At 40.3% G+C, this 26,868-nt stretch overlaps 1 protein-coding gene across 3 annotated transcripts in view; it reads right to left on the bottom strand.

Annotated features, from left to right (window-relative positions):
• Positions 1 to 26,868, bottom strand: part of DNAI1 (dynein axonemal intermediate chain 1) — a 141,160-nt gene that overhangs the window by 92,982 nt on the left and 21,310 nt on the right. For all 3 annotated transcript variants that reach the window (XM_048048552.2, XM_048048553.2, XM_048048554.2), the window contains 4 exons: positions 25,913 to 26,047; positions 17,473 to 17,557; positions 16,502 to 16,619; positions 13,970 to 14,013 (listed from right to left, as the gene is read on the bottom strand). In XM_048048552.2, the coding sequence (XP_047904509.2) occupies positions 13,970 to 14,013; positions 16,502 to 16,619; positions 17,473 to 17,557; positions 25,913 to 26,047 (382 nt within the window). The remainder of the gene's footprint in view (positions 1 to 13,969; positions 14,014 to 16,501; positions 16,620 to 17,472; positions 17,558 to 25,912; positions 26,048 to 26,868) is intronic.

The following is a 26,868-nucleotide window of genomic DNA, read 5'->3' as shown; positions in this document are numbered from 1 at the left end:
GAAACAACTATTAGTTATTATACTTGTCAAGTTACTACATAAAAATAGATTTTTTTTCCCTATAGTGGTTTCTAACAACGTTATTTACATATATGGTCTTGCCTTTAAGGTTGATTATGGTGTGCAGTGCAGCAAGGGGCAGCTACAGCCACAGACAGAAGTTACACAGAGGATTTTTTGCTTTCTTCATGCTGTTTTTGTGTTGCTAGTTTTCTGTACTACAATGTCACCCCAGGGTTTACATGCACGCTGCTCATGCTGATTCATACAGCAGTGCTGTATAACTTACATTCCCTGCACAGATTCTTCTACAGTGCCCAGAATTCCGGTATGAGAGCAACTAAGTTCAAGAAACAAAGCAACTAAAGTGGAAGTTCAGTTAATAACTAGTCCATTTCGCCAGCACAGTCCCAACAGTTACACCACTGCTAATAATGTCTGTACAGAAGGTCTGATCACAAACTCTGCAGACCTCACAGCTTGAGATTTATTTTTCTCCATCAGAATTACAGCAAAGATAGACAATTTCATCACAGCACATGGATATGAAATTATTGTCACAATATAAAGTAATATAACACAAACAAACTGATTGAAGCGGCATATTCAAGGGTACTTAAGCATTACAGCTGAAACACATCAAAATTTATTTCAAGCTGGTACATCCACCGCATCTGAGCCACACGCTGATGTGCTCATTAAGAATTCCTGCAGCACCTTCCACATTACAGGACTGAAACAAGGATGTTTTTTTGTAGCATAAAAAAGAAAAGAAACCCATGCTGAAAAAAACCCTCTTTTGCCCTCAGGGAAACGCTTGCTGAACGGCAGACTACACACAAGGATCCACCATTAAAGTGACTCCTTAGCTTGAAAGACTTCAAATGCAGTTGAAAAATGCACACCACCTGATCATACCTAAGCCTGCAACAGTTAACATTAAGAAAAAAAAAAACAAAAAACAAAAAACTGTAACAGAGTTCAGTACAAACGATTTGTATGACCATGGAATTTTTCAACACCAACACTTAACTTCAGAGGCTGCATTCCAATAGTCATGAAAAATCTTTTCACAATTGCTCTATCTTCCTATTAATAATTTTGAAACTTTTGAGCTTTAATAATACCGAGCTGGTTAACCACAGTAAGCTATGCATTAGGCATTAAATAATCTCATCAAGTCAGCAGCATTCCTTATCCACATGGCTGATTTCACAACCACAGTTGCATCTGGAAAGAGGAAATCTCTGGAAATCATTGGATCCAGAGCCTTTTCCTGGCAGCCAACCATAGCAAATCCACAGCATAAGAATCTCTCTTAAACAACTAGATGTGCCTGCACTGGCCTTACATAGCTCCTATGCCTCCTTGGCATTTATCGTCCCTGATATACTTATGGAATGCTATGGAGGCTAAACAGATCAGTTAATTTAATCTTCTCTTGTATGGAGGCTCTGGAATTCTTCAGAAGAAAGTGCCATATAAATCTGGTTTACTGTCAGGTGAAAGGATTTTACAAATTCCCATCCTTTGTGAATCTACACATTTGTCCATCTCCACTGTGAAATCCTAACGCATAGAATTAATTCAAGATTGGATCTTTATATTTTTGCTACCATTCTCTCTCTGACAGAACAAGAAGCACTCAGCTTAAGAAATCTGCTTTATGGCCCATAGAAAGGTGTTGGCAATGAAAAATAAAGCTAGAAGAAGTAAACCAATTCTCTCAAGCTCCAACTTGATAAGGAAAAATAGTTAAGTATGTCATAAGTAAAATTGTTTTGACAAAGTTATATTGGCTTGTGTTTTATCCAGATTATACTTTGTTAATTATCTACCTAAATGTTGGGTTATTGGAGGAACAGAATACGTGTCAGGCTTGGTTACGAGAGTCACTGGATGTTCCCTAAGGGATGGGGAGTCATTACCCAAGCACCATAACGCAGCCACCAGTGCAGGGGCCTCAGCAGCCCTTGAGCAGTGATGCTGCTGAGGGTGGTCAGGGCCACTAAAGCCTGTTATTGCCCAGGGACTTGACAATATCTTTGTTACTTAGAATAGAGTGTGAGTAATAAACCTGACTCCAGGACTCTTGTTATGGAAAATTCAAGCTATGTTAACAATATAACCTTAGTATTTAGCAAGGAGGGGAAATACAAAAGTAAACAAATACTGTTTGGCTTATAGAGCACAGGAATAAGAACACCTATATTCCAGAAACAGAATCTTAAAGTACATGGAGCATAAAATGACACTTTTAAGAGAGTGTATAGAGCTGTTTTGCCTCTCCGCAACATCTGTACATTGTCTCCTGCCAAGTCAAGGGGTCTCTCAGTATCAAAGGGAGGAAAGTCCTTTAGCCAATTTTCATTATTATACTGTCACCTTACCATCAATAGCAAAGAGAGTTAACCCATCTCTGCTTGGTTTCTCTTCTGCAAATGCTAAAAAGGAATTCCCACAGTAACTTACATGTAGCTGTTTTCAGGGATAAAGCTAAGATAGGGAAAGAGTCAGCCTGGCATTATCAAACAGGTAAGACTCTAATGGCATAAAAATGTTTAATCTCCTGTGGACTAAAATGCATTAATCAAACCAAATGGGCTAGACAGGGAGGCAAGTGGACAGAAGTTAATGGCCTGCAATGCACCGGAGACACAACAGGATGGCTGAGCAGTTCCTTTGATCCCCAGGCTCTAAAAAAACCTCTTAAAACATCGTTTTCCCCAAACACGTGAACAGAGCTCTTTATTATTTCGTGCTTAACAAAATGCTACAGCAAAACACTACATTATGAGTTGACTTAAAATTAAATGAATCAAAAGGTTAAGGCTAGAAAAAAATTAAGCAAAGCTCACAGTATTTAAATTACAAACCAGTAATTAAGTCACGAACTGAAATTAATATTTCATATGATCCACTTAATGTATTACACTTATTAGGTTATATTTACTAACAGAGTTGACAGTATAATAGGTACTGTCAATTTTATACTCCTAGAGAATGTATGTGTGGTACGAAATATTTGGTATTTGGAAAACAAATTCGAAAGTGTTGTAATTTTCAGTGTAATTATGTCTAATTGCCCGCAGTTAGTTATCTCAATACAACGGATGCATGATGGCTTAAGTTTCTAACACTGGTTCCACTAGGGAGGTTTTTCAAAGACCTCCAGACCATGGAGGAGGATACAGATTTTTTTCCTGTGAACTGTAAAGTCTCTAACACGAGACAGTGCAGAGAGCAGCCTCTAAAAGGCTAGAAGACCAAATAAATCAGAATCCTGGAAAACAAAAGACATGAAGAACTTACGATTTTCTACAGTAAGCCCTGTTTTAAAGAAAATAAATAAATAAATAAATAAATAAATAAAAACATTGGTGCCACAGAGCAAAACTTACAGACAAGTATCACACCTTTAAATTATCCACATTTTAAAATTTCCATAGATTGTGAATTTACCATGTGACAAAACTAATTGTTCTCAATTACCCATCTGCTATTAAAAAAACATACTTTGGCCTGAATTCACACAGCTCCAATTTTTCTTTGATCTTGTAACATCATTTGTCTGGGAGATTAAAGATCCCTTTGTTACATGATCTGTCTGCCCAATATAAAGCCTTAACACACCACGATACAACTACCTAATAAGCTTTCCTTTGACAAGCTGAACAAACTGATCTCCTTGACTCTATTTCCCAGGTCAGTCCTCCTGTTCTTAGTTTGTCATCCTCCCTGGTATGTCAAAACCAGAAGTGAGCATGCCTTTCCACAGGGATCACTCCAGCACTAAATACCAAAGCCTCTCAGTTCCTTTGCCTTTAAGCCTCTCAGTTCCTTTGCAAAATTTCCCTCTCTGCAGAGCCCAGGATCTCAGAGGCCATTCTTAGCTCAGTTCAGCCCTAAGGTTTCATCACTGCAGTTCTTAAGCCTTTTAAAAAAAAATAAAAAATAAAAATTCACTGCTCCTGAAGATCACTGCCCCCATATGGATATATGGCCAGAATTTCTCCACACATATGCTTGGACACTATAGCACAGGATGATTTCCTGTACTCACCTACCAAGGGATTTAAATCACTCTGCGTATTTGATCTGATTGTTCCATTCTTACCACGTCCCAGATAATTGCCTCGTCAAAACATCTTATCAGCAGTGATTTTCTGTTTACTTCTTCCTCGTGGATGAAAACGTAGATTAGCATAAGACCTAGTTATTAATAACTTTTGATATGTTTGCCTCAGAGGCATATAAAAGCCATGTTTTGTTTCTTGTCTATTCTTTCTCAACAGCCTCTTTTAATTAGTACAATGTAGTCATGGAAAAACTTCTTACAGCTATTAAAAAGTCACATAGCACACCCAGCACTCATAAATTAATACAAAGGAGACCCATGTCCTCCAGGGTCTTCATTTTTGATTACGGATGTACTGAGTGTCCCTAAAAATGTTCTTCTGCAATTCGCAAACAAGACTGACATATTTTCTTTTAATTTTCCCTCTTTGCTTATTTGGTTGTATTTGTTTTCTGCATTGTAATATTCCCTTCCAGTAGCAATTTCACATATTACTTAGTGGGTCTTCTGTCTGCCTGCTATAACAAATATAATCAATTAAAATCATTAGCAACTAAGCAACCACTATGTTCTAATTTTGTTATTGTCTCATTTTTCTTTCTCAACAGAAGTTCTAACATATCACTAATAAACCAGCTACCACTAATAACTGGCATCATCAGCATGGTGACAGTCTTTCAACTTAGAGTACAAATACCCAGAATGTCACTAAACAACACCTTCACAGCTCGGCCACCTTGTTGGCACAACACAGCTATCAAAACTTACCAAAAAGTCTGAGTGATCCTCCTGGATCTTTGAACTCTGAAGTCATATTTAATTTTAGCAACTTTAGATCAGTGCTGAGCACAAGCCTCTGAGTGACATGAAGACATTTTCCCAAAGCTGGGATCTGTTATGTCATTTTAGTGCGTTACACAAATATAGGCCAAATAGCAAATTGAATCCAGACTTCCATATCAATCTCCCTTTGAGGTATGTGCATGCAACAACTGTGGGCCACATGAATCTCTATCAGCCTTTGGTGGTAATGTATTTAGGGTGGTATTAGAAAACTCCTGTAGCTTTACTGGGGTTTTCACAAGGCCAAAGCTGCCTGCTGGTCCCAGTCCAGCACAGAGGTCATTATGCAGTGGGGGAGCCAGCCCCACTGCAGTCCCCGCATGTGAATCATGTGCACACAGCCTTAGGCAAGACAAAGAATTTCATTTAACCAGTCCAAAATGTTTTTTCTCTCTCCGACAAGGTCTTTAATCTTAGTATTCTCAATATAAAAATAAAGTTATGTAGCTTAGAGAGATATTAGCAGGAAACTCCGCTCCCAGCATTCTTCGTGTCTGTTCTGGGAACATGACTTAAATATATATACATCCCCAAAGTCACCTGGAAGAGACTTTTCGTGACCTGGTTCGGAGATCTGAATTTCTTAGGCAGCATTCAATCCTCTTAGTGCTTTTACTTAAAGCTCGTTGGTTGGTCATTCATCAGAAACTACCAAATGTAATATAGCAGCTTGTTATGTAAATCCAGCCCAGACTACCTTCCACATGCTGCATCACAATCTTTAAATTTGACACAGCAGAGAGGAAAATTATCCACAAACACCTGGTACAATTTCTAACACTGACTCTCCTTAACCACACAGCCTGCATTGCCAAATTGGAGTTTTCAGACTTGCAGGGTTCTCTTTCTCAAACACACACTCCTGTACTTGTCACAAGGATTGCTCTCAATCATGCCAGCAATTACACTGCATTCATTAAGTAGGACTAAGTTTAGTCCTCAAACCCATGTTTTAAATAAAAGTACTATCTTTCACAGAGACAGACTAATAACTTTTTGAAATATGTCTCAGTTCTATTTTTATGACTTTCTAATATATCTGGGAATTTCAGAGAGCTGGTCTTCATAAGTTGCGGATACTTTCATAATCTGATTGAGATCTTGTAGAAAACTTCAAGGTTTTATCTACATTTCAAGATCAGATTAAGCATTATAGCAAGTAGTTAAAACAAATTAAGCATCACAGGTCTTATCTATATGCAGTGAGATTCTTTCAGTGCAAGTCCCAGTCCTTCTGCCTGAATTATCTCCTCTATTACTTAGGTCTCCAGATCTATGGAGAGGGTAAATGTCTTGTCAAAGCTGCCATCCCTTCTGTCAGGATGACTGATGAAGTAACTGTGCCGACAAGAACATATCTGTGTATTCCCTCAGCATTCAGTTAAGTACATCATAACATTTCATTTTAAAACGTGTCTATGATATGGAATTAGCAGAGCACATACTAGATGGATTAAAAACCGATTCACTGTCAAGGCCTAAAGTAGAGCTGTAGACAGAAATAAATAGGGATGCTTTCTAGTGCAGATTTACAGGCATCATTTCTTGGTTCTGCACTGCTGATGTTTTTATTTTAATCTACATTCTGATATAAACCATTTGCTGAGAGAGTCTGACAATGACACAACAGTGGGTGACACAGAAATGATGAAAGAGGCAGCTACTCTTACAGCACGCTCTTAGTTACAGTATCTTATTAGTTAAATGGGCACCACTGCATGTGCCATTTCCATACACCCATAGCACATTTGGGAATGCAAGTTATACCAAGGATGGGAAGCTACAACTTGGAAAGCAAAAACTCGAAGACCCATGCCAGTTGTTTTGGATAACCATTACCACGAGCTGTGACTACACAGAGGCTAGGTCTAAAACTGGGAGGACCACTCAAGGAGGCAAAGTTGTGTCTCTGTATGAAGCACGCATAAGAGAGAAACTAAGTCAGTATGTCTGGTTATGGTGCTTGCCCTCAAGAAGAATGGGGATGTTTTCTTGAAAGGTTAGAGAAAGTCCACTAATATAACACGGCTTATAGAAAACAAACCTTGAGTAGAGCATAATGAGTTCAGTCTAAAAAAAGAGAAAAATGAGAGAATGTTTCATTAATGCATATGGGCATTTACCCATGGAGAAGGGGTTGCTGGAAAGGCTTTTTGAGCTTGCAGACAAGACAATAATGAGTTTCAATGGTTAAAAATTTAAATTAAATAAATTTAACCTTGAAATGAGACACCATTTACCAGGAAGCAGACCAAATCAAAGATGGAACAGTATTAGGGGGATGGGGGATGTAAAGATCTCACCAGTTTGACATGGAAATTGAGCATCATTCTAAAACATATGCTTTGACCCAGCTTTTAAGATAAATCTTCCAGCCAGCATGTGAATGTAGAATGGGATCCAGCCCCACTGCCCATTACTTTCTTTCTTGACTCCAAGAAGAATGTCACACTCACCCTGCTCAGAACAGCTGTAGGCTTGCCTTAGGAGAATTATGATCAGAGCTTAGGTTTCGATTCTTTGATTGCTCTTTTGCCAGGATCAGGAAAGAATGTTTACCTGATATCTACCCTGGCTCCCGGACTTGTATTTTCTGAAAGTTAATCTTAGTCAACAGACGGTCCATAACTGAAAAGCAGGTGCAAGGCAGGGCAGGGCACAACTCTGAAATGGTACCATGAGTCCTTCCTGATGCCTGGTGTAAGCATTTTGCTTGTATGTTCGGGATCCTACACTCTATCAAAGAATATCTGCACTACCTCTTCCAAGACTCGAAGGTTTCAACGTCTAAGGTTTTCAACAGCATCTTGAGGTAAGAATCACAGCATGAAACCAAAAGGGTATAGGGTGCCTAACGAATTTCCTTCCTTTGGAAGAACTTGGAAGCAGGCTACCTTGGCTTCCACTACTCGTGATTTGTGCCTCTCGAATTAATATTTGGAAGACGCTAGAAAACAAAGTATTTGGCCTAGCAGAAGCCTTTGGGACTCGGAACAGGCTCTGCATGAACCTAACTGTTGTGTAACATAAAGCTGATTTTAATTTTCATGAAATCTTCGGAGTGAACAGTGCATTGGGAATCCTCCACTAATTACTGTTTCCACTGTTTGTTTTCTAGAGGGGATCCAGGCTTCTTGCACAAAAAGAGAAAAAGAGAATGGCATACTTCCAAAGACACTCTCTTAGTCCCTGCAGGATGACTTTTACCCTCCAGAAGCAAGCAAGTTTTGTTACCAGTCATTTTCTCTATTCTAAGCTCCTATTTTAAAGTCTTGATTCTGCAAATCACCAGTTACGGTGTGTAGTCATGGATTCTCCATTCAGTTGTCTGTGTAAGATCAGACCCTTGCAGAGAAGCCGTCTGCAAGGCAAGAGAAGCAGGTTCCTTGACCATGTCAATCTTACTTTACATTCATCCTGCTAACTTGTATTCACTACCTTTCCTGAAGAGAAAGTTTCTCAGTGTTACTGTGGAGCTAACTCCTTGAGGAGCTTCACTTCATCCTTAAGTGATAAGCGCTCATGGAGCACTGAGGAAGAATACGTTCGATTGACTTGGAAGAGTGGAAGATCTGCTGCAAGATGAAGCCTCCAGCTGTGCAAGCAATGCCTACAAAGCATAAGAGTGAAGCTGCAGTACCTTGCTGTTAAAGCCACCTGGATCATTTTCTCCTCTCCCTGTTCTCTCTAAAGCACTCTGAGCATGTCCCGTTGGGGAATATCCTTATTGCAATGTCCATCCATCAGTGCCAGTCAGTAGCAGGCAGTAAAGGAAAGACTATCCATGTTCTGGGTGCAAGCCCGTACTCCTCACTCATCCTTGTGACTGAAAAGTTACATCTGTGGAGTGCAAAGAAATAGCAGGAGAAAGTACATTGGCCAGGCAGATACTGCTTTTCTTTACTCACCTCATGTACTGACAGACGGAGATGCACATAAAAAGCCATCTCTGAATGCTGTCAGAGGCACTCTTGCTTGTGAAACATGAATTGAGGTGACTACTAAGGCCTGGGCTTGTAGTGCTCCCATGAGCAAGGCAAAACACAAGCCCAACACCCATCACAGCCCTCTGAACCCTGTACTGCAGGCTGTCAATCTAGCCAGAAATCCAGTGATCTCATTTATGCAAAAAACAAAACCAGAAAGACAGCTCCTCCTGATGGGAATAAAAATTAATTCTAGCCAGGCAGCAAAGAACCTGAATTGCAAATTATGATGACAATATTTCCTTGTTCAGAGGGGACTGTCTCATGCCAAAGAAATGCCATTAGCATCAGAAACCCCATCCAAGTAAATCACTCTTGAAACCTCCAGAAATAAGATACAAAAGCAAGCAAGAGGCTAGGGCCCTCTTTGTAAAGAATCCATCACGATGGAGTGAAATGGACCCACAGAAAACAAGGGACCTTTTGTTTCCAAAAGTATACTTTGGGCAGCAGGACAAACGTGTAGCTAGCATCCTGGCAGTGCTGCAAAATGCATGTTGCACAAAAGACTGGTGATGTAATTATGGTCACCACAGATTCAAAGGTCTGGGTTCTGCTTCTGGCTCTACCCCAGCCCGTGTACGGAGCTATTTGCTCTGAGTGGGATTCATCTCTCCTCACTTTAGCCATCTAAGAGACAGGCATCTAGTCTAAGTGCTCTGCCTAGGCTCATTCTACAGTCTATGGGAGAGACGATCACTTCTAGAGAGCTACTTAGCTTCTTTCTTGGACACCACCCTTAGGGCAGGACAGATGGCCTCTGGATGTGCTGATCTCTCACTGCTGACTAAAGAGGAAGCTCCTAGCTCTCAGCTGGCTGAGATAAACTCTGCCCTCTGTGTCTGCTATAAAAATGAGATAAGAAATCTTCTGGACCTCCGACCCATCTAGATTGCAAGCCACTTAAGGTCCACCTTCCTCTACATCTGCATGTTGCCTTTGGCACATCCAGTATCCTTAGCGTCCTACATGCACTGACATCTAACACAAACAGCAAACACTTTTGCACAGCCCACAAAGTACAGATGTCAGCGTCTTGCCTAGTGTAGTAAGTTAGAACAATTGTCAGAACAGGCTGAGTCGGGAGGTTACCATCGCTGAGCTTGTATCTCCTCTTCTGCGTCTGGGTGGCAGGGCAGTGGGAAGGCCCTGCCTAACTCCTGCACGCTGAGCACAACAAGATTTTGTTCTGCTGTACAAGATGCGGAATATCCTGAGCATTTCTTGACATGCCTTCTTTTACAAAGACTGATCCTAATCTGCTCTTTAGAATACCTGCTGCCTGCCGTACTAAAGAAACTGCCAGGCCAATTTATGTTTCTCAGCAAACTAACAGGAACTTTTCTTGGGCCCAGATGGAATTAACTTCAAGAGAAAAGTGTCATTTTAAGAGAAAAATGAAATGCCGCAATACTGCACACAGAATACAATCCTTACTAGTATAAATGAAGACAACCCAGCTGGTTTTATTGTCAGATCACAGAGAAATACGTAAGAACTGCTATTTGGGACCACACCAAAGGCTCCTGTAGCCAAGTGTCTTCTCTCCAAGAGTACAGAGTAGCAACTGCTTAAAGAGCACAAGAATCACAGAGAATATGTCTGTCCACTTGTACATCCTCAAGAGTTTCCAGATACTTGTAGTTATGAACTTACTGAATCAGAGAACTTCTCCTTGGTAATCACCAGCAGCAAACTGCCCTTCCGTAAATTGATCTTTAGATTCCATGTATATCCTCCTTGTCCTCCAGAGCACGGAGGACAAGAAGAAAAGGTCCACAATTTCATTATGTATCATATTATTCTATTTTAAATTTGCATTAGTCCTGCAGCTCAATAATTTCATAAGGTCTTTCTCATCCTCGTGTTATAGGCAATAATGAACATTTGACACCTTTTCACTGTCTTCTTGCCACTCAGGATTCTATAAAGCCATATCAAATCCCCTCTCCTTTATTTATTATAAGAGTCCTAGTCTGTTTATGCTCTCTGATAGTAAAGTCATCATATATACCTCTGATCATTCCTGTTCCCTTTTTCTGGACCTTTTTCCATATTCCCACAGCCTAACGCATTCTTCTTCAGAGTTCAAAACCAGAACGGCACACAGTAATCAAGATGTCAATATATCACAGATCTTGTCTTGTTCTCTTTATTTTTCTATTGTTGTTTCTACTGTTGCTTTATATGTAGCTTTCTATTTTGTTTCTACTGTATCCAGAAGTTTTGTTTTATTTCTCTTTCATAATAATTCCCATCAGTTTTTGATCTGCCTTTTTGACTACTGCTGAGCACTACCGAACGTTTGAAAAGAAACACCTACAATGACCTCAAGACTACTTTCCTGAATAACAGCAATTTCCTTTGAGCCCATTGCTGAGCTTTTTATTCCACATGCATTACATTTCTCAACTCTGAATTTCACTAGTCATTTTATCACAGTTGAGATCCTTCAGCATCCACTCAAAAAAGGTGTATCCTTAAAATAAACACCAAATTGCCTTATTAGTTCTGAATATTCACAACGAACTACAACTTTTCCAGCCTGAAGAATGGTAGCAAAAAATGTCCACCTGTAATATGCAGGCAGACACAGAGCAACTGAAATGGCTGGTGGGCAAAGATGTTCCTATTGACAAGGTCCTCTCTCTGGCTCCCTTACTCTCTGTCCTCCATAAAGAACTCCAGGCGTTGTAGTGTTTAGGGTAAAAATTTCAGTTACTAATCCTGCTATATGCAATTCTCAAATGCTGGTTACCTGTAGCCCCATGACTGATTTCAAACCAGACAAAGGATTATTAGTGGTCTACAGCAGAGTCAGTTTTTACTTAAAAAAATAAATACTAACACTCAGAGAAGAAGGACAGTTCTCCTGCTAGAAATGATGGGGAGACTGACCTGGTCAAAACACCTGGTCCTTCTCACAAATTGTGAGTACCATTCTGTAGCCTACCCTTTTCTTGAAGCAAGGAGAAGGCTCTGCTTCCTTTGCAATACTGTTCTTTTCTCAGCCCCTCTCTGCTTCATTTCAGAATAAATGGTAAGCCAGGTGGGGACATCTTCCCCAGGAGCAGACGCCCTGGAGGGCAGGTAGGGTACTGCTGTGGCCTTCATTAGCTCTGAGAAAAAAAAAAAAAGCAACAGTGGAGACTTGAAATAGTTTGGGATTTTGGTAGTTCTTCTGTATTTGTTTTAACTAACATCACCCCATCTTAAGCAAAGTTAGTTAGTCACCATTCACTACGTGAAAATGTCAGCAATGTGACTGAACACAAACTACATAGCGGGAAAGACTAGTGTCCTAGCAAGTCCCAGACGCACTTCAAAATGACCTCAGAAGTTTACAGAGTACCCTGCTGAAAAGATAAAATTGAGGAGCCAACACTTCCTGCTTCAGAAAGACCTGTGTGAGAAAGATCTCATGAAAACTTGTCTCTCAACTGTTCTCCTTCCTTTAGGATTTTGAGACAAGGAACAAGGTAAAGGATGTTGATTTTGCAGGTTTTAGCTAATACAGCTGTATGTTGTATATTAACCACAAGGACAGCACTGAGACAGGGAGTATGTTGTAAATCGACCATAAGGACAGGACGACCCTAAAGATAAGGGAGGAAAAGACGGCATACACACAGATAATAGAACCAGCAAGAATAGGCTTGGACTGCTAAGTCTGTCAAAAAAAAAAAGGACGGGTCAGATGTTTAGCGGTGAAGACTTCTGGCCTTCACCAAAAGACCACCAGAGTACGCCCCAATGACCACCTAAGGACTCCAGTACACATGCGAATAGGGGCAGGAACCTATGTTAATAATTCTTCAGAGACCTAATGAATATGCAAGAGACTTACAGGAAATGAAATGAACGTGCATATATCCCATCAATAGAAGCACACTGCCAGTAACCCTGTGTGTGTGTGTTAGGCACGATCCCCCGCACACCCAGCACCATAATAAAGAATATTTGCTTAATAACTTTGGTTATTAAGTTTTCACCACGTCTGCAAAGCAATGGTGCTGGGGGGATCTACTAGAATGCTGTCCCTTCCCTAAGAAGCTATTCATTATAGTCAGCACTTTGGGTAGAGCTAGAAAAGAGAAGCGAGTGGAAGAATGGAAGAGAGAAAGTTTATTCACAGTGACTTAACTATTCTGTCTAGGCAGGAGTAAAGGGGAGATGTGAAGAAAAGAATTCAGAATACAGCAGTCAATTTGTCTGTAGCAATAAGAGACACTGAACAGGAGGAAAAGCAAGGTTGTTGATATGATTCCCATGTTGTAAAATGAAAAACAAAAAAACCAACCAAACAAAAACAACAACAAGTCAAACAAAAAACAACCCAAAGATAAACTGAGCAGGTAGATGTAAGGCACAGAGCAAAACAGCACAAAAATGGTGAGAAAATATCAACTTGTTAGAATTCTTTTCTATTTCCTGAATGTGAGAGCAATAATACTGGATAGAAATTACAATGGATTAACACAGGAAAATCTGAACCAGAGATGTCCATAGCTGCTCATAATTATCACATATCTAATCCCAGACACTACAGCAGGGGAGGTGCCTTTTCACAACATACAGGCCTGATGTGCCCTAATGGAGAGCTTGTCTTCTGAGACATCCCTAGAAGATGTCCCCCTACACAAGAACAATGAGTTTACATTTAGAGAAGTATCTCACCATTAGCTTCTGGAAAAGCGTCTGGTCTTTCAGCAATCAGAAGAGTGGCAACAGGGAAATGCCAATCACAGACCATCAGGTTAAAAAAAAAAAAGAATTAAGTGGTGCTTCTAGAGGTAAGTACTTGACCAAAGGGAGAGTCAGCACTTTCATAAACCAGAAGCCCTGGCTAACATTGCCTACGCCTATTTATTTGTGGAAGGATGTTCATGTCAAAGAACGTAAAGGTGTAATTCCTATCTTGAGGTAAATCTTAATTTACAGCTATGAAATTAGGTGAGTCTTTTCTATGAGAAGCAATCTGTGCAGTATGATATGATTTAATCTCAATGCACCAGTTTAATATTTTAAATCCCTCAATGATACTTGTGCATTTGTTACTTACAAGAGCCGTACCCCACTGCAAATAGGTCCTTGTACTTTGGATTCCTGTAATGAGAAAATTCATATCAGTTTTCATTTATTATTAACCATATTCTTCCACAGAAATGCACAGTGTTTCACACATTAACATCAAAGCCCATTCCCACAGGATTGTATACAGTCTAAAGGCTTGACCCTTTGAATATATGCACTAGTAAAGTTCATGCATGAGTAATTCTTCCGGACTCAATATGCATACAAGAAACAGAACATCTGAAGACCACAGCAGTAGATGAAAAGGATAAAAATGGCAAAGACTGAGATACAACGTCAATCTCCACCACTTCTTGGCCTGTGCACTTCATGATTATGTAATCTTCACTTCTAAAAATGCTGTCTTTGAGGAAAGGAAAAAGGCAGTAATGTGGTGGTATCCATCTTTCAGAAGCAAGAATAAAGGAGTTTCTAACCCACAAAAGAACAATACCCAATAGACTTAGTTTCCCTACCTATCACTAAATAATTGTGGATGCTTCAAGAAACAGCTATCAGTTGAAAAATTCACAATCATTACCACAGACCAGGAAGGGAAACTCTCTTTTGACTGAAGAGATGATCAGCATATTTTCTGAAGCATACTGACTGAGTAATTAGCTATTATGCTTTCTTAAATCCCTTTATTTGAAAAACATCTACCTTTATAACTTCTGCTGTTTGTGGACAGTTAGGGTAGGGTTCACATGGGACAAAGTTCAATACTGTTGCTGGCCTGAAGATCACACAGCACAACCAACAACAAAGATTTCTGTGAAACAAATGGAACTGAAACGAATGGAAATGAAACTTACCTGATGATTCTTTTCTCTGACTATTCTGAACTGAAAAAATAAAAACTTTTCTCATTCTTCACTTGGGCTAATACCTAGGCATCCTAATGCTCTTGTCTTGCTCTATCCACTAAATGCATTGTCACTGCTAACAATATGAGAACAAAAATTAAATTAGAAAAGCTTATTACATAAAGCAATTTGGGGTCATTCTTCCAATTCCAGGGCCATCTTTCTGTTATAACTTCCTTGAGGAAAGAATAACTGCAACACAAGCTACCTATAAAAGATCCCTTTTATCCTCAATTTTATACCTCATTTTAGTGCTATTTTGTAATTCTCACAGAACTACATCCTCAATATTCTATTAAACTATAGTAACTGCAATGGCTTGAAAAGACAGAAGACTGCAGTCCTGCTCTGTCTCTCCATAGATCCTCTTTGGCAAGACATAGATGTGATCACACTGCTCCACAAACAAGTGAGAAGAGGCTTGGCTGCAGAGGAGCACAAGGCAGGGGCTATGTAAGTCTCACATTTATGTGCATGATCAAAACAGTTCTGGGGAGAATCAAGTATGTTAAAAAGTAAAGGACTCATCCAGGTTGTTGATGAGTATTTCTTCATGGTAATTACCATGATAACAACACCTCAGAAAAAAAAAGAGAGTTGATTTTAAAGTGGTACTTTAAAAACAGTGACAGTTTTTGGACTGACCAGAAATAAACAAGCTGTGCTGGCTTGGATCACTTCATTGTCCTGCATGTGCCTTGACACTGCTTCCAGGAGGATCTGTTCCATGATCTTCCAGGCACAGAGGTGAGGCTCACTGGTCTGTAGTTCCCCAGGTCCTCCTTTCTACCCTTTTTGAAAATGGGAGTGATGTTTCCCCTTTTCCAGTCACTGAGGATTTCACCTGACTGCCACAGCTTTTCAAATACGATGGAGAGTGGATTAGCAGCTACATCAGCCAGTTCCCTCAGGACCCTGGGATGCATCTCATTCAGTTCCATAAAGTTGTACCTGCTCTATTTCATCAAGTGGTCTCGGACTTGCTCTTTGTTTACAGTGGGAGGGACTTTGCTCCCCCAGCCCTTGCCTACAGGTTCAGGAACTTGACCGAAACAGAAAGCCTGACTGGCAGTGAAGACTGAGGCCAAAAAAATGCTGAGTACCTCAGCCTTCTCCATGTTTCCTTTCTCATCATTCCTCTCTGATGAGAGGGGGTACGCTCTCCTTGGCCTTTCTTCTCTGACCAATGTACCTATAGAATCCCTTCTTGTTATTCTTTGAATCCCTTGCTAAGTTCAGTTCCATCTGTGCCTTGGCTTTCCTGAGCCCATCCCTGTACATCCAGATGGCATCCCAGGCCACATGTCCCTGCTTCCACTGCCTGGCATATCCAAAGACACAATATGTCTATCCTGCTTTCCCAAGAAGGGACTCTTATTTGCTCTGCTAACTGTACTCACTTTGTCCTAGCACTGCCCCAAGCCTGCTGTACCTTCACCTTTTGCTGAATGTCCCAAGCCTGGCATACTCAGCCTCACACAAGGTGCTTCCCATCCAGAAGCACCTGGCATGTTTAGGTGTTGTGAAAGTAGCTGACTGCAATTATTCAAAAAAGTACGCCCACAGAAACCTGCACTGCCTTGTAAGGTGGCATGATAATTAATTGCACTCATCTGCAAAACAGCTGAGGGCAAGTTTGCACTAAAGAAACTTACCAGGAGATGGCAGTAACTGCAAGTCTCTTGGTTTTGTCATACTGGAACTTCCAGAGAGGGAGGAGGGTTCCTCGCTGGTCCCTGTATTCATCGGAGGCATCCTCAAAATATTTAAAATCTAAAACCAAAAATCAAAGAATAGGTCTTGTTGAATAAACCCGAAATACATTAGCATGCTGTAGTAACAGATAAGCTTTGAAAGAGCCTCACGGCCTCTTTACGACCCAACTGTTAGTATAAAAACCATCTCAGTCCTTACATCCCAACCCCAAAACAGCACCTAAGTCTTCTAAATGCACTTTAACAAGTACTAAGTCCTTACACCAAAAAGCTGATGGTCTGAAAGCAGACAAAGGATGAAAAAGAAAGCAGCAGTCCCAAGCAAGGAATGACCTCAAGCCATTCCCTGAGCTAGATGTGGCCTTTCAGGAGGTGGCTGAGCAAAGACAGAAAAACCCTTGCAAAATAACATCAACACTACATATGTCTCGTGGATGGGGGCTGTATGCCAGCAGGAGTGCTGCTCTGCACTGGCTGCTTTGTCACCAGCACCTGCATGCAGGAGGGAACCAACTGCTTAGGGAGGGCAGTGCATCAGGACAACGCTTACCAGACCTGCTGGCCCACCCTACTCCAAACAGGGCTGATGGGCATTTCCTTTAAGTGATGGCAGTCTGCTGTCCTGTTTGCCTTGTGTGAGTGAGCAATTGCTAGCCCTGCTCATTTTAGCCCTGTTTCTCTAACATTCGGCACTGGAGACACCAGCATGCCAGAAGGTAACCAACCAGTTGCTCACATTGAGGCACTAACTGCACTCCAATCTTCCACTGTCAACCTCTGCCTTGGTATCTTTTGCCGAAATTCCTCCTAGCTTCCCCAAAGGATCTATTGTGATTCTTGCTACAGCTGTGGCCACTCATCTGCAGGAATTCGGGCTCGAGCGCAAACAGCATCTCCCTGCAGGGCCGTACCTTGTGCAATGTCATCAAATATGTTCTGATTCACCATTCGCTCCATTATTTTAGCAGCCTTTGAGATCTTGGTTATATCATCACTCTGTTGAAAAAGACAAAAAAAGGAAGAGAAAATTTATATCCTTTTTACAAGTCCTTCAGACCTTTTGTGACTTAAAAACTTGAGTCTTTTCATCTGGGCTAAAGGATAATATGAAGCACCTCACTAGCACCTAACGATAAGGGCACTTGAATTAAGGCAATAAATCTGTAAGTTCAGCAAGATGCCATCCATACCTGAGCTGCAGTAACTTCAAAATTTGTTCCTGATTTAGCTCAATCGGAAGGCACTTGTCTGTGAAGATGGTTAGAGTCTTGTCTTCCTCAGCTCATCCATTTTATCTCATGATGGGATGAGCTAAAAGCACACACACAGTCCCTCCCCTACCTCACTTGATAATAGTTCATTAGCTTCAGTAACACAGTCATGTTTGATCATGCATCAGCATCTTCTCGTATCTGCCCGGAGAGCTTTAGGGTATCATGGCTTAAGTTAAGATCACAGGATTTAGAAATCCTCCAGTTAATCACTGGATAATTCCAACTTGATGTATACATAGACCCATGAGCTTGTACAACATATAATAAACATGCAAAGGGCAGCTTGCTATCCAGCTTTTGTTGAAATTGCTTTGATACTGTGGAAAATCCCATCCTCCTTGCCAAGAAACACCGCACGTGCGCAAACCTGCAGGTGTGAAGGTATGCAGGAAGAGCTTCAGGTATGCAAGTATTGGAGACCTTTGGGGGAGTTGCATCTCACAAGGCCAGCAGTCCCAAGGTAATTTTTTAACTGTCAGCACGTGGCAGGTTGGTATGCTCATCTGATTGAGCCCAGTGCCTGATCACCATAGTCTCATCCCATCTTCTTTTTAAACTTTTAACGGTTTAATATTATTAATTAAATTAATATTATTACTTTTTTAAAAAATTGTTTAACTTTAAACAGTTTCTTTCTATGCGAGTGTTCAATCCTGTGTGCGTGCTTGGCTGAACACAAGCAAAATCCAAGCTGAACTAACCACCAAGTAGGACAATAGGTCTATGTGCCAGCAACTGGAAGGACAGAACTTAAAAGCACCCAGACTGTGCAGGACCACGGGGATGATGACAGCACAGCCCTGCATAATGATGTGAGAATACCAAGGCATATGGAAAGTGCTCTGACAGCATGCTGCTCCAAGGACCTGAATCCCCTTCTACAACTGCTGCCCCAAAGTCCCATCAGGGTTTCAAAGCCTTTCATCTTCAAACCCCTGCCAGGGACTGACGGCTGCCAGCACAGCATGATTTCCTTCACAGTGAGGACACTAAAACGAAACTTGCCATCCTTGGCACAGCCCAGAGTGGTCTGGACATTAAAAGAAAAAAAATGAAATGACCTGTCAAAACCATTGCACAGTCACAATCAGAACCAAGAACATAACATCGGATTACGTGCATCCCAGCCCTCTGCTTCTTTCTTGGGCCCTGTACAAGCTCAACAAAAACAGAGTCTTGCTGCAAGAGCATAAAGATGACAGGACAAAGGAGAAAAAAAGAAAAGAAAAAAAAGCATTTTTTATAATCTATAACACTTTTTATAAATTCACAGTTTGCCTGCATCTTCATTAATGTCTACAGTGTCTTCCCACCTCAGAAAGGATAAAGTAGAACTTGGAAAAGTTTGCAGAAGAGCAAGAGGGATGACTCATGGTCTGGGATAGTTTCTGTTCCAGGAAAAATTGAGTAGGCTGGGACTTGCCAGTCTGGAGGAGATGGCATAAGAAGACATGAAACAGGTCTGTGAAATCCAAAAAAAAGCTGAGAGGATGGACAGTAGATGACTAGTCACTGCCTCTTCCAATACACAAAGTAGGGCTGTCAAGTGAAGTTAGTGGAAATCAACTTAAAAACAAAGAAAATGAGGTGACTTACAGAAGCACAACATCTTTGCAACTCCCTGTCAAAGGCTGTTGCAGATGCAAGAATTTTACATGGGTTCAAGGAAGACTGAACAGATACTTCCATCTATGTGCCAAACCACATCAAGCCTAGGAAACAGCTGAAAGTATTGAAGGCTGGAAGAATATTTGGGGCTGGGAGAGGTATGATGTACACTTGTTGTGTTCTCCACATTCTCTTATGGTTAGAGACCTGATTTAAATCAGCGTGACCACTCTCGTGTTCTTCAGTTTTTTCCTAGGTCGGTGGGAGGACTTCTTGAGAACCACACAGAGAATTTACTGCCATGTTAAGAATTTTAGAAAGCACGGGGACATATGTTTTCAAATGTTAACAGTTTGATTTTCTGCAAAATATTCCTTAGACACTAGGACTTCATAAGTATTGAGAGAAATTGAAGAGGGAGAGAAAGAGGATGCTTGAAACATCCCAAGTAGAAATCAATACTCTCAATTGCTGGGATTTCACTCTTCTGACTTTAAGATGCTATTACTGCTTCTGCCACAATAAGACCTGTCGTTCTTTAAAACGCTTCCCAGAAAAAAAAAAGAAAAAAGAAAAAAAAAGCTATTCATCTTCGCTAACACTTGTCCAGCAATATTGGGATCATGACTACAAAAATGACATTGGCTGCCACCAGTATATTGCTCTGAATAAGCTTAATTGACAGGGGTTAAATGTTGAAAAGGTTACAACTTGTTTTAGAAAAAGCGAAGAGCAATAAATAATTTTCTCTCCAACACTGAAAAAGTCATCGTTACTAGGTATAAAGAATGGGTCCTCCAGAGTCCTGCTGGTTCGTCAGGTGTGTTAGCTAAGCTGTTATTCACCTACTACGCAGAAAAAAATCTCTCTTCCCTTTTAACATGCCTGTGCTGTTGGAAGGAGCTGGGGAAGAATGGCAGTGCTGTACCCTACAGACATGAGGAAAACTGTAGCTCTTGTTCTCTTTCTTACACATCCAAGGAAAGCTGCACTGCAAACTTTCTGAATTTCCAACCTGAGACATCATCATTCTGGACTGAAGAGCAGAAGACAAGACTTGCTTTATTGTGTTCTCAAAGATGAATGCTAGATCCTGCAACATCTATAAAAACTTTTTTGTTGTTGTTGTCATTGGTAAGCAGCTTAAAACAAAAAGACCCTGTAATTACAGAAATAATGCATTATCCAGTGGAACGTTTTCTGCAATGCAGGAAACTGTCCAGATGAATTGAAACAGCTTTAAGTGAGCTTTCCTATTAGGTAGCTAAGCTTTTAGCAATGCAGCCATGAATAACTATATTTTTTAGCATTAAACTGCATCAGAGTAAGTCATTTTCTCACTGGATCCTGTGCTATTTCAGGTTTGATTTATTCTGTATCCTACTGAAATAAATCTTCAGTGGAAATGATACGCATAATTTCATTTTTTAAAGATCTGTTTGAAACTGATTTTTTTCTTTGTAGGGCAACTCTGGGGTAGCTAGCCAAATGAGAGCTAATCAGCTAACAAATTTGTTTCATTTATTTCCGTGCATAAATTATTTTTAGAAAAGCAATAATGTTACTTGAATCATATGTTAAGATAGATAATGGGATGGTACTTTGAAAATAAATGTTCTGGTCTTGTTCTACTATTCATCAACACTAATTGCTTCACATTTGCCTCTCAGCAGCTGGCCAGTTGCAATGTGCAACTCCACACTCCTTGCAGCACAAAACAAGGCTTCTGTTGATATATCACTATATCCAGAAGACAAACCCCACCCTAAAACCAATGCAATAACTGCTCATCTCTCTTGCAATACATACACTGCTACTACAAGAACTCCAGGCTTTCAAAGAAAAAAGCATGGTGCAGACGTGTTGCTCTCTGTTGCCCAGCCAACACCTCCATGCACTGCAAACACCCACTGCAAATCCCAAATAAAGTCCCCCAGTTTGAATCCTGTCAAGTAGTTATTCCTTTCCAGAATTGTGCTCATTTGTTCATTTTCATTATTTTTTAATACTGACACGTTGTAAACAGCAGAATGAAGACAAGGGAGTTGGTAACTTTCCTTGTGTTGAACAGGAGCAGGCAAACACTGATGTGAAGGTTAATTGCATTTGGGTTTCAGCTGTTATTTCAAAAATAACTGCTGGTCATCCATGAGCTTCCAAATGATAATTATAAACCTGTGGTCTGGGCTATCTCACTGGGCATATCTCAGAAACAGGAAGTGCAATTGTGGGACAGACTTAACAGAAATAACATTTCTCTGCTAACCCTCATACACAATTCTCTAGCAATGTACCTGTCATTTCATAGCCATAACTCGCCAGCTGATACACTCATGTTTCTCCCTGTCATTTCAATAGTAAGCCCTCACCTTATCTAAGATTTTTTAATATTCTAAAACGCCCAGCATTCCTCTCCACCAGTCCTTTCAGTCTGTACCAGTAACAACCTTTCTGGTTTACCTAATCATTTCCCCAAAGGCATTATAGCAACAGCTTTACAGAACTTCAGCTAGATTATCTTTACTATGCTTTCCTTGTTAAGGGAAACCACAACTTTTCTCTTACTAAAGAAGAAAGATGAGATTATTTGGATACAGCCTACCTTTGGCAAACACATATGTTATTTTCTCATATTTACTCCCATTTCTGTATTTTTCCCTCCAAACTAAATCTATTGCCACGTATTGGTACAAGTCAGACTAATGGAACCATTTTCATGCCTCTTACATATAATCTACCCTTGCTATTATCCATTTACATAGCTCCACCCCTGTGATCCTTATTATTAGACTTGTGATTTCATGTCTTGTCACCTCACAGTGAGAGGAGCCAGCTTTCATCAACTTAGGTGTATTGAGCTCTGTTTAATTTTGCTTCTACCTCAGACACCCTAATTTCTCTGCTCACATAACATGAGGAGGGTCATACTGGATCAGACCACGAGTATCACTAGGCCAGGATTCTCTCTTTAATCAGGGCCATAAGCAGATGGTTCAGGAACAGTAAGAACAGGACAAGCAGATACAATGCTTCTGCATGTTTCTCTCTGCTTCCAACTATTTTCATCTCAGAAAATTTTGTATCATTCCTCTTTGGTATTCCATGTTCTTCATCTTCTATTTTGCTGCCTTTATTGAAAACTGAGGAAAGGTTTTGTATGTTGTATCCCTGCTCTTGGATGTAGTACATCCTCTTCTCTCTGGCTCCATTTGAGTGACAGACATACTGAGAGCTTTAAAAGAACCCATCATCACAGGCAACAGACAAATACTTTCCGTCATTCTGTCTTTTACTCACTCATATTGTTCTTTATATCATACTCATCCTTCCTTCAGCTAGAATCCCTGGTTATCTCCATCCCCTTTTCTGATAGCTGCCTCTCTCTTACCAAATCATGTCTTTCCTGCTTTTTCTCTTCATTCTTCAGTGCACTGAGTGGCTTAATTCCACCTCTTCTCCCATAGCAAGGCCCTCCTGTTCCACTTCAAGGCTCTTACTCTTCTTGCCTTTGGCCACATTCTTCTTCATGGATCATGTTCTTCCTCACCCAGTCACCTGCTCTCTGGGCCTCAGTATTCTTTTAATTCATTATGCTTTCAACTCCTCACCTGACCCTTACTGTCATCTCCAGCTGCAGCTTGAGTTTTTGGATCTTCTCTTTCATCATCTCTTATCATAGTAAAAGCTTCCATCAGAGATCCAGCTTCAGTAATGTTCATTCACTTCTTTCTCTTCTTCCTTTTGGGCTGAATCCTGTGCTTTCTCAGTAGCTATCACAGTCTCTTCCTATTCAGTTGCTAGCCTTACAAAAACAATGGCGGAAATCAATTACTATTTCTAGCTTTGGGATCCTTGATTTTAGCCTTTGCACAGGTCAGCCACATCTCCTGCTTGATGTTCCACAGTTCCTCTTCAGCAATGATCAAGGGCAGGATGTCCTCAGAAAGTCTTTAGTTGGAAAAGCTCTGTTCCAATCACTAAGTGTAGCCCAAACTATACAACCTATGAGTTGGAAGCTCCACAAAACCCACTTTTACGTTTGCTAACTTGACACAGGAAGAAATTCTGATGTCATCAATCTTTAATTTCCATAGAATCATAGAATCATCAAGGTTGGAAAATATCATAATTACCATTTCCTGCAAAATCAAATAAAGTCCAACCATCAACCAGACTCTCCGACTCCCATCACTAAACCATGTCCCTTAGTGCCATGTCCACACCTTAAAAACCTCCAGGGAAGGGGACTCCACCACTGCCCTGGGCAGCCCATTGCAATGCTTCATCACCCTCTCCATGAAGAAATTCCTCCTCTTGTTCAATCCAAACCTCCTATCTCTAAACTTGAGACTGCTTACTCATGTCCTATCACTTGTCACCTGAGTCCTACCACCTGTCACTTGCAGAAAGAGACTGACACCCCCCTTGCTACAACCTCATTGCAGGCAGTTGTAGACAGCAATGAGGTCTTCCCTCAGCCTTTTCTTCTCCAGACTAAACAGTTCCAGCTCCCTCAGCCACCCCTGGTAACACTTGTTTTCTAGTCCCTTCACCTGCTTTGCTGCTGTTCTCTGTACACGCTCAAGCAACTCAATACCCTTCTTATAGTGAGGGGCTCAAACACACATACAGCTACACATAACCAGATGTAATGCCTGTTTTAAGTCTCTGTCTAGCTTTGGGTTAGTCCAGGTTAAATGTTTCCAATTAAGGACTGGAAAATTCAGCAGTTTCATACACTTCAAACTGACCCACCAGCCTCATAGTGGGTTTCAATTTTGGATGCTGGCTCTGCATAAAGAGGCTTTCCCTTTCACTGTTTCAGCATATTGACTTGCTGGATTCCCTGCAATTCTTCTGGTAAGTGCTAGAAATGAAAGGCAAAGCAGCAAAAGGAGGGAAGTGGATTTCAGATTCCCACTGTCGTCAATTGAGAATGCAGCAGTTTTTACAATATTGTTTCATTGGTAGAATTTTTATTTCATTTTAATGATCGGCTTTTAGCAGTCCACTCTGTAAGCTCGTAATTGTATCACTGACTTCAAGCTTAGTTCTGTGACACTTACTCGGGTGAAAGGTTTATTAGCTTAGAAAGGACCATGAATTTCAATGGCACTGTACACAGGCAGAATCCTGTCAGAACATGTTTCTGGTCGGCTTAAGCTGTAAGACTTTTGATGGCACAGTGCTACCGGGAAAGCTAAACCAACCAAATCCTCTATAGTTGTATCAGCATACAGTATGAAAGTGCTAAAACCAGTTTCAGGAGACAGCTCATATTATATAGATGCACCTTAGTTACATTGTTATATCTAAATCTGTACTAGGAGAAAACTAAGAACTAAATTCCATGTTTCTGTGTTACAGTTCTCAGCGCATTTTTCTCTAATCAATATGGTAATATTTCAGTTTTCATTCTAAATGCAAGTTAGGTTTAATTTAGGTTGGGGAGAAAAAGAACCACCCACTATTCTATATAGATTAAACTCTGGTAATAGAAACCTCCTGAACCCTCTGAAAACATTTTGGAACATGAAGCAAATCCTTATGACAGAGCAGCCTGAACTAGGAGTCAGTGCCATCCTCACAGCAAGATCACAGCACCAGCTGAGCTATGAGCCTGGCAGGAGTTACGATACCTGCTGCTCTGAGACACCAGACTTACGGAGGCTGCTGCTGGCCAGCAGCTCTTGCCATTCACCCTGCTACTCCACAGAACTCGGGGCAGCTGACCTCTGCTTGGGATGGTCACATCGCCACGACTGAGATAGCACCGTGCTGTGTAATTAATGAACGTGGCACAGCACTTCAAGCCTTGGAGACAGATATTTCTGTCACTTTCCAACTAAATGAATAACAATGCATCAAAGATCACTCCCATCCAGGTCAAGTCTCCCAGAATTATCTATTACATACAATATATTATGTATGCAACTATAAAATACACACTTAATAATTATATAGCATTATCATTAAAATAATAACAAGTAGTGAAATGTTTTTCACTACAGTGCTTTAATAAAATTTTGAGGGAATCCTAAGTTTATTTGCCTTTCAGATTAAAAGATTATACTTAATACCTCTGCATCCCATAGAAAAGTCTTTGAAAAGTCAGAGGGTTTCTACTTATTTCTTTTATGCCTCACATGCTAATCAAAAATGAGACACAAACATGATAATGGACAAAAAGAAAAGCCACAGATCCCTCTTGGAAATAAGGTTTGAAGTCAAGATTATGGCTTCACACTGTTGCTTTCTCATAAAAAGTACAGCAACTCGAAAATGTAACTCCTGTTTTGGAAATACAGTTCCTAGCAAAAAATAATATTTTCATTTCTTAAGTTTATTACTTGCCAACTGAGAGAACTTGCTACATAGCCAGCATGCGTTGCTGCATTTCACCTGACTTGCATTATGGAAGCATCCACCACCACTCTGAGCAAACTTCTTCCAGTGCTGTGAAATGTACCTGTGATTCCAGAGAAGTTAACTTTCTTCCCTTCTTCTTCTCTTCTTTCTTTGCTATCTGAGCTTTTGTTTTTTCTTTCTCTTTTGACTTTTCCATTTTCTGAAGCTCCTCCACATAAGCATCATAGATCTCCCACTGAGAGACAGACAAAGGCAGGATTTATCGGGATTTAGGTACATGCCAGAAAACAAACATCTAAATCATCACAAAAATATGATAGTCTTCACAACGGTAACATTGACAGAAGCTTATTATGCAAGAAATGAAGGACTGAAACCCTGGATATTTAGAGCTTGACAGGGCACGTCTTACTCTCTGAGAACGCGTTATTGCATTCCTAACAACTTCCTTTCCCTTGGGGGAGCTCTTATTGGTGCTTTGACTCCATATTCTTTTTTGTAGGACACTCTGTTGGGCTAATTTACAGTGTTTAATAGGAAACATGGATTAAACATCTGCTTTATGACATTTCTCGTGTGGTGTTGGAAAGTTAAATTGTAGCTGCTTAACACAATTTAAATCTTGGACTCTAACTCTGCAGCATATGATGAAATGAATACTGAGATCAGTTTTACATTTTCTGCTATGCCACATACTAGAAATGTCTCACTTGAGTAGATCCAAAAGTCATTTTTCCACTTGACAATTATTCATTAGTATTGGAGTACTAGTACTGTATCTGAAGCATTTATGTTACTTTCAGCAAAAAGAAAACACATCAGCTTAGGAGAAGGAGTGTGATTCAAATACAAAAAGGAGAGTGAAACACTACAATAAAGAAGGTTGTAGAAACATGTAGCAAAAAAAAAAAGTATTGTGTCATAAATTTGCAGGCAGAAGTGAGAAGAAAAGATGTTCCAAATATCAGGGAAAAGACAAAACGATGTGATGAAAAGAGGGAGAGCAGGAACAGAACAGAAAACTTTGGAAGAGGGAATTATGAACATAAGATAAAA

This window comes from Anser cygnoides, chromosome Z, assembly GCF_040182565.1.
Source record: "Anser cygnoides isolate HZ-2024a breed goose chromosome Z, Taihu_goose_T2T_genome, whole genome shotgun sequence".
Taxonomy (NCBI): Eukaryota; Metazoa; Chordata; class Aves; order Anseriformes; family Anatidae; genus Anser; species Anser cygnoides.
Note: the sequence above shows the minus strand (reverse complement) of the source record. Positions and strands in the feature narration are given on the sequence as shown.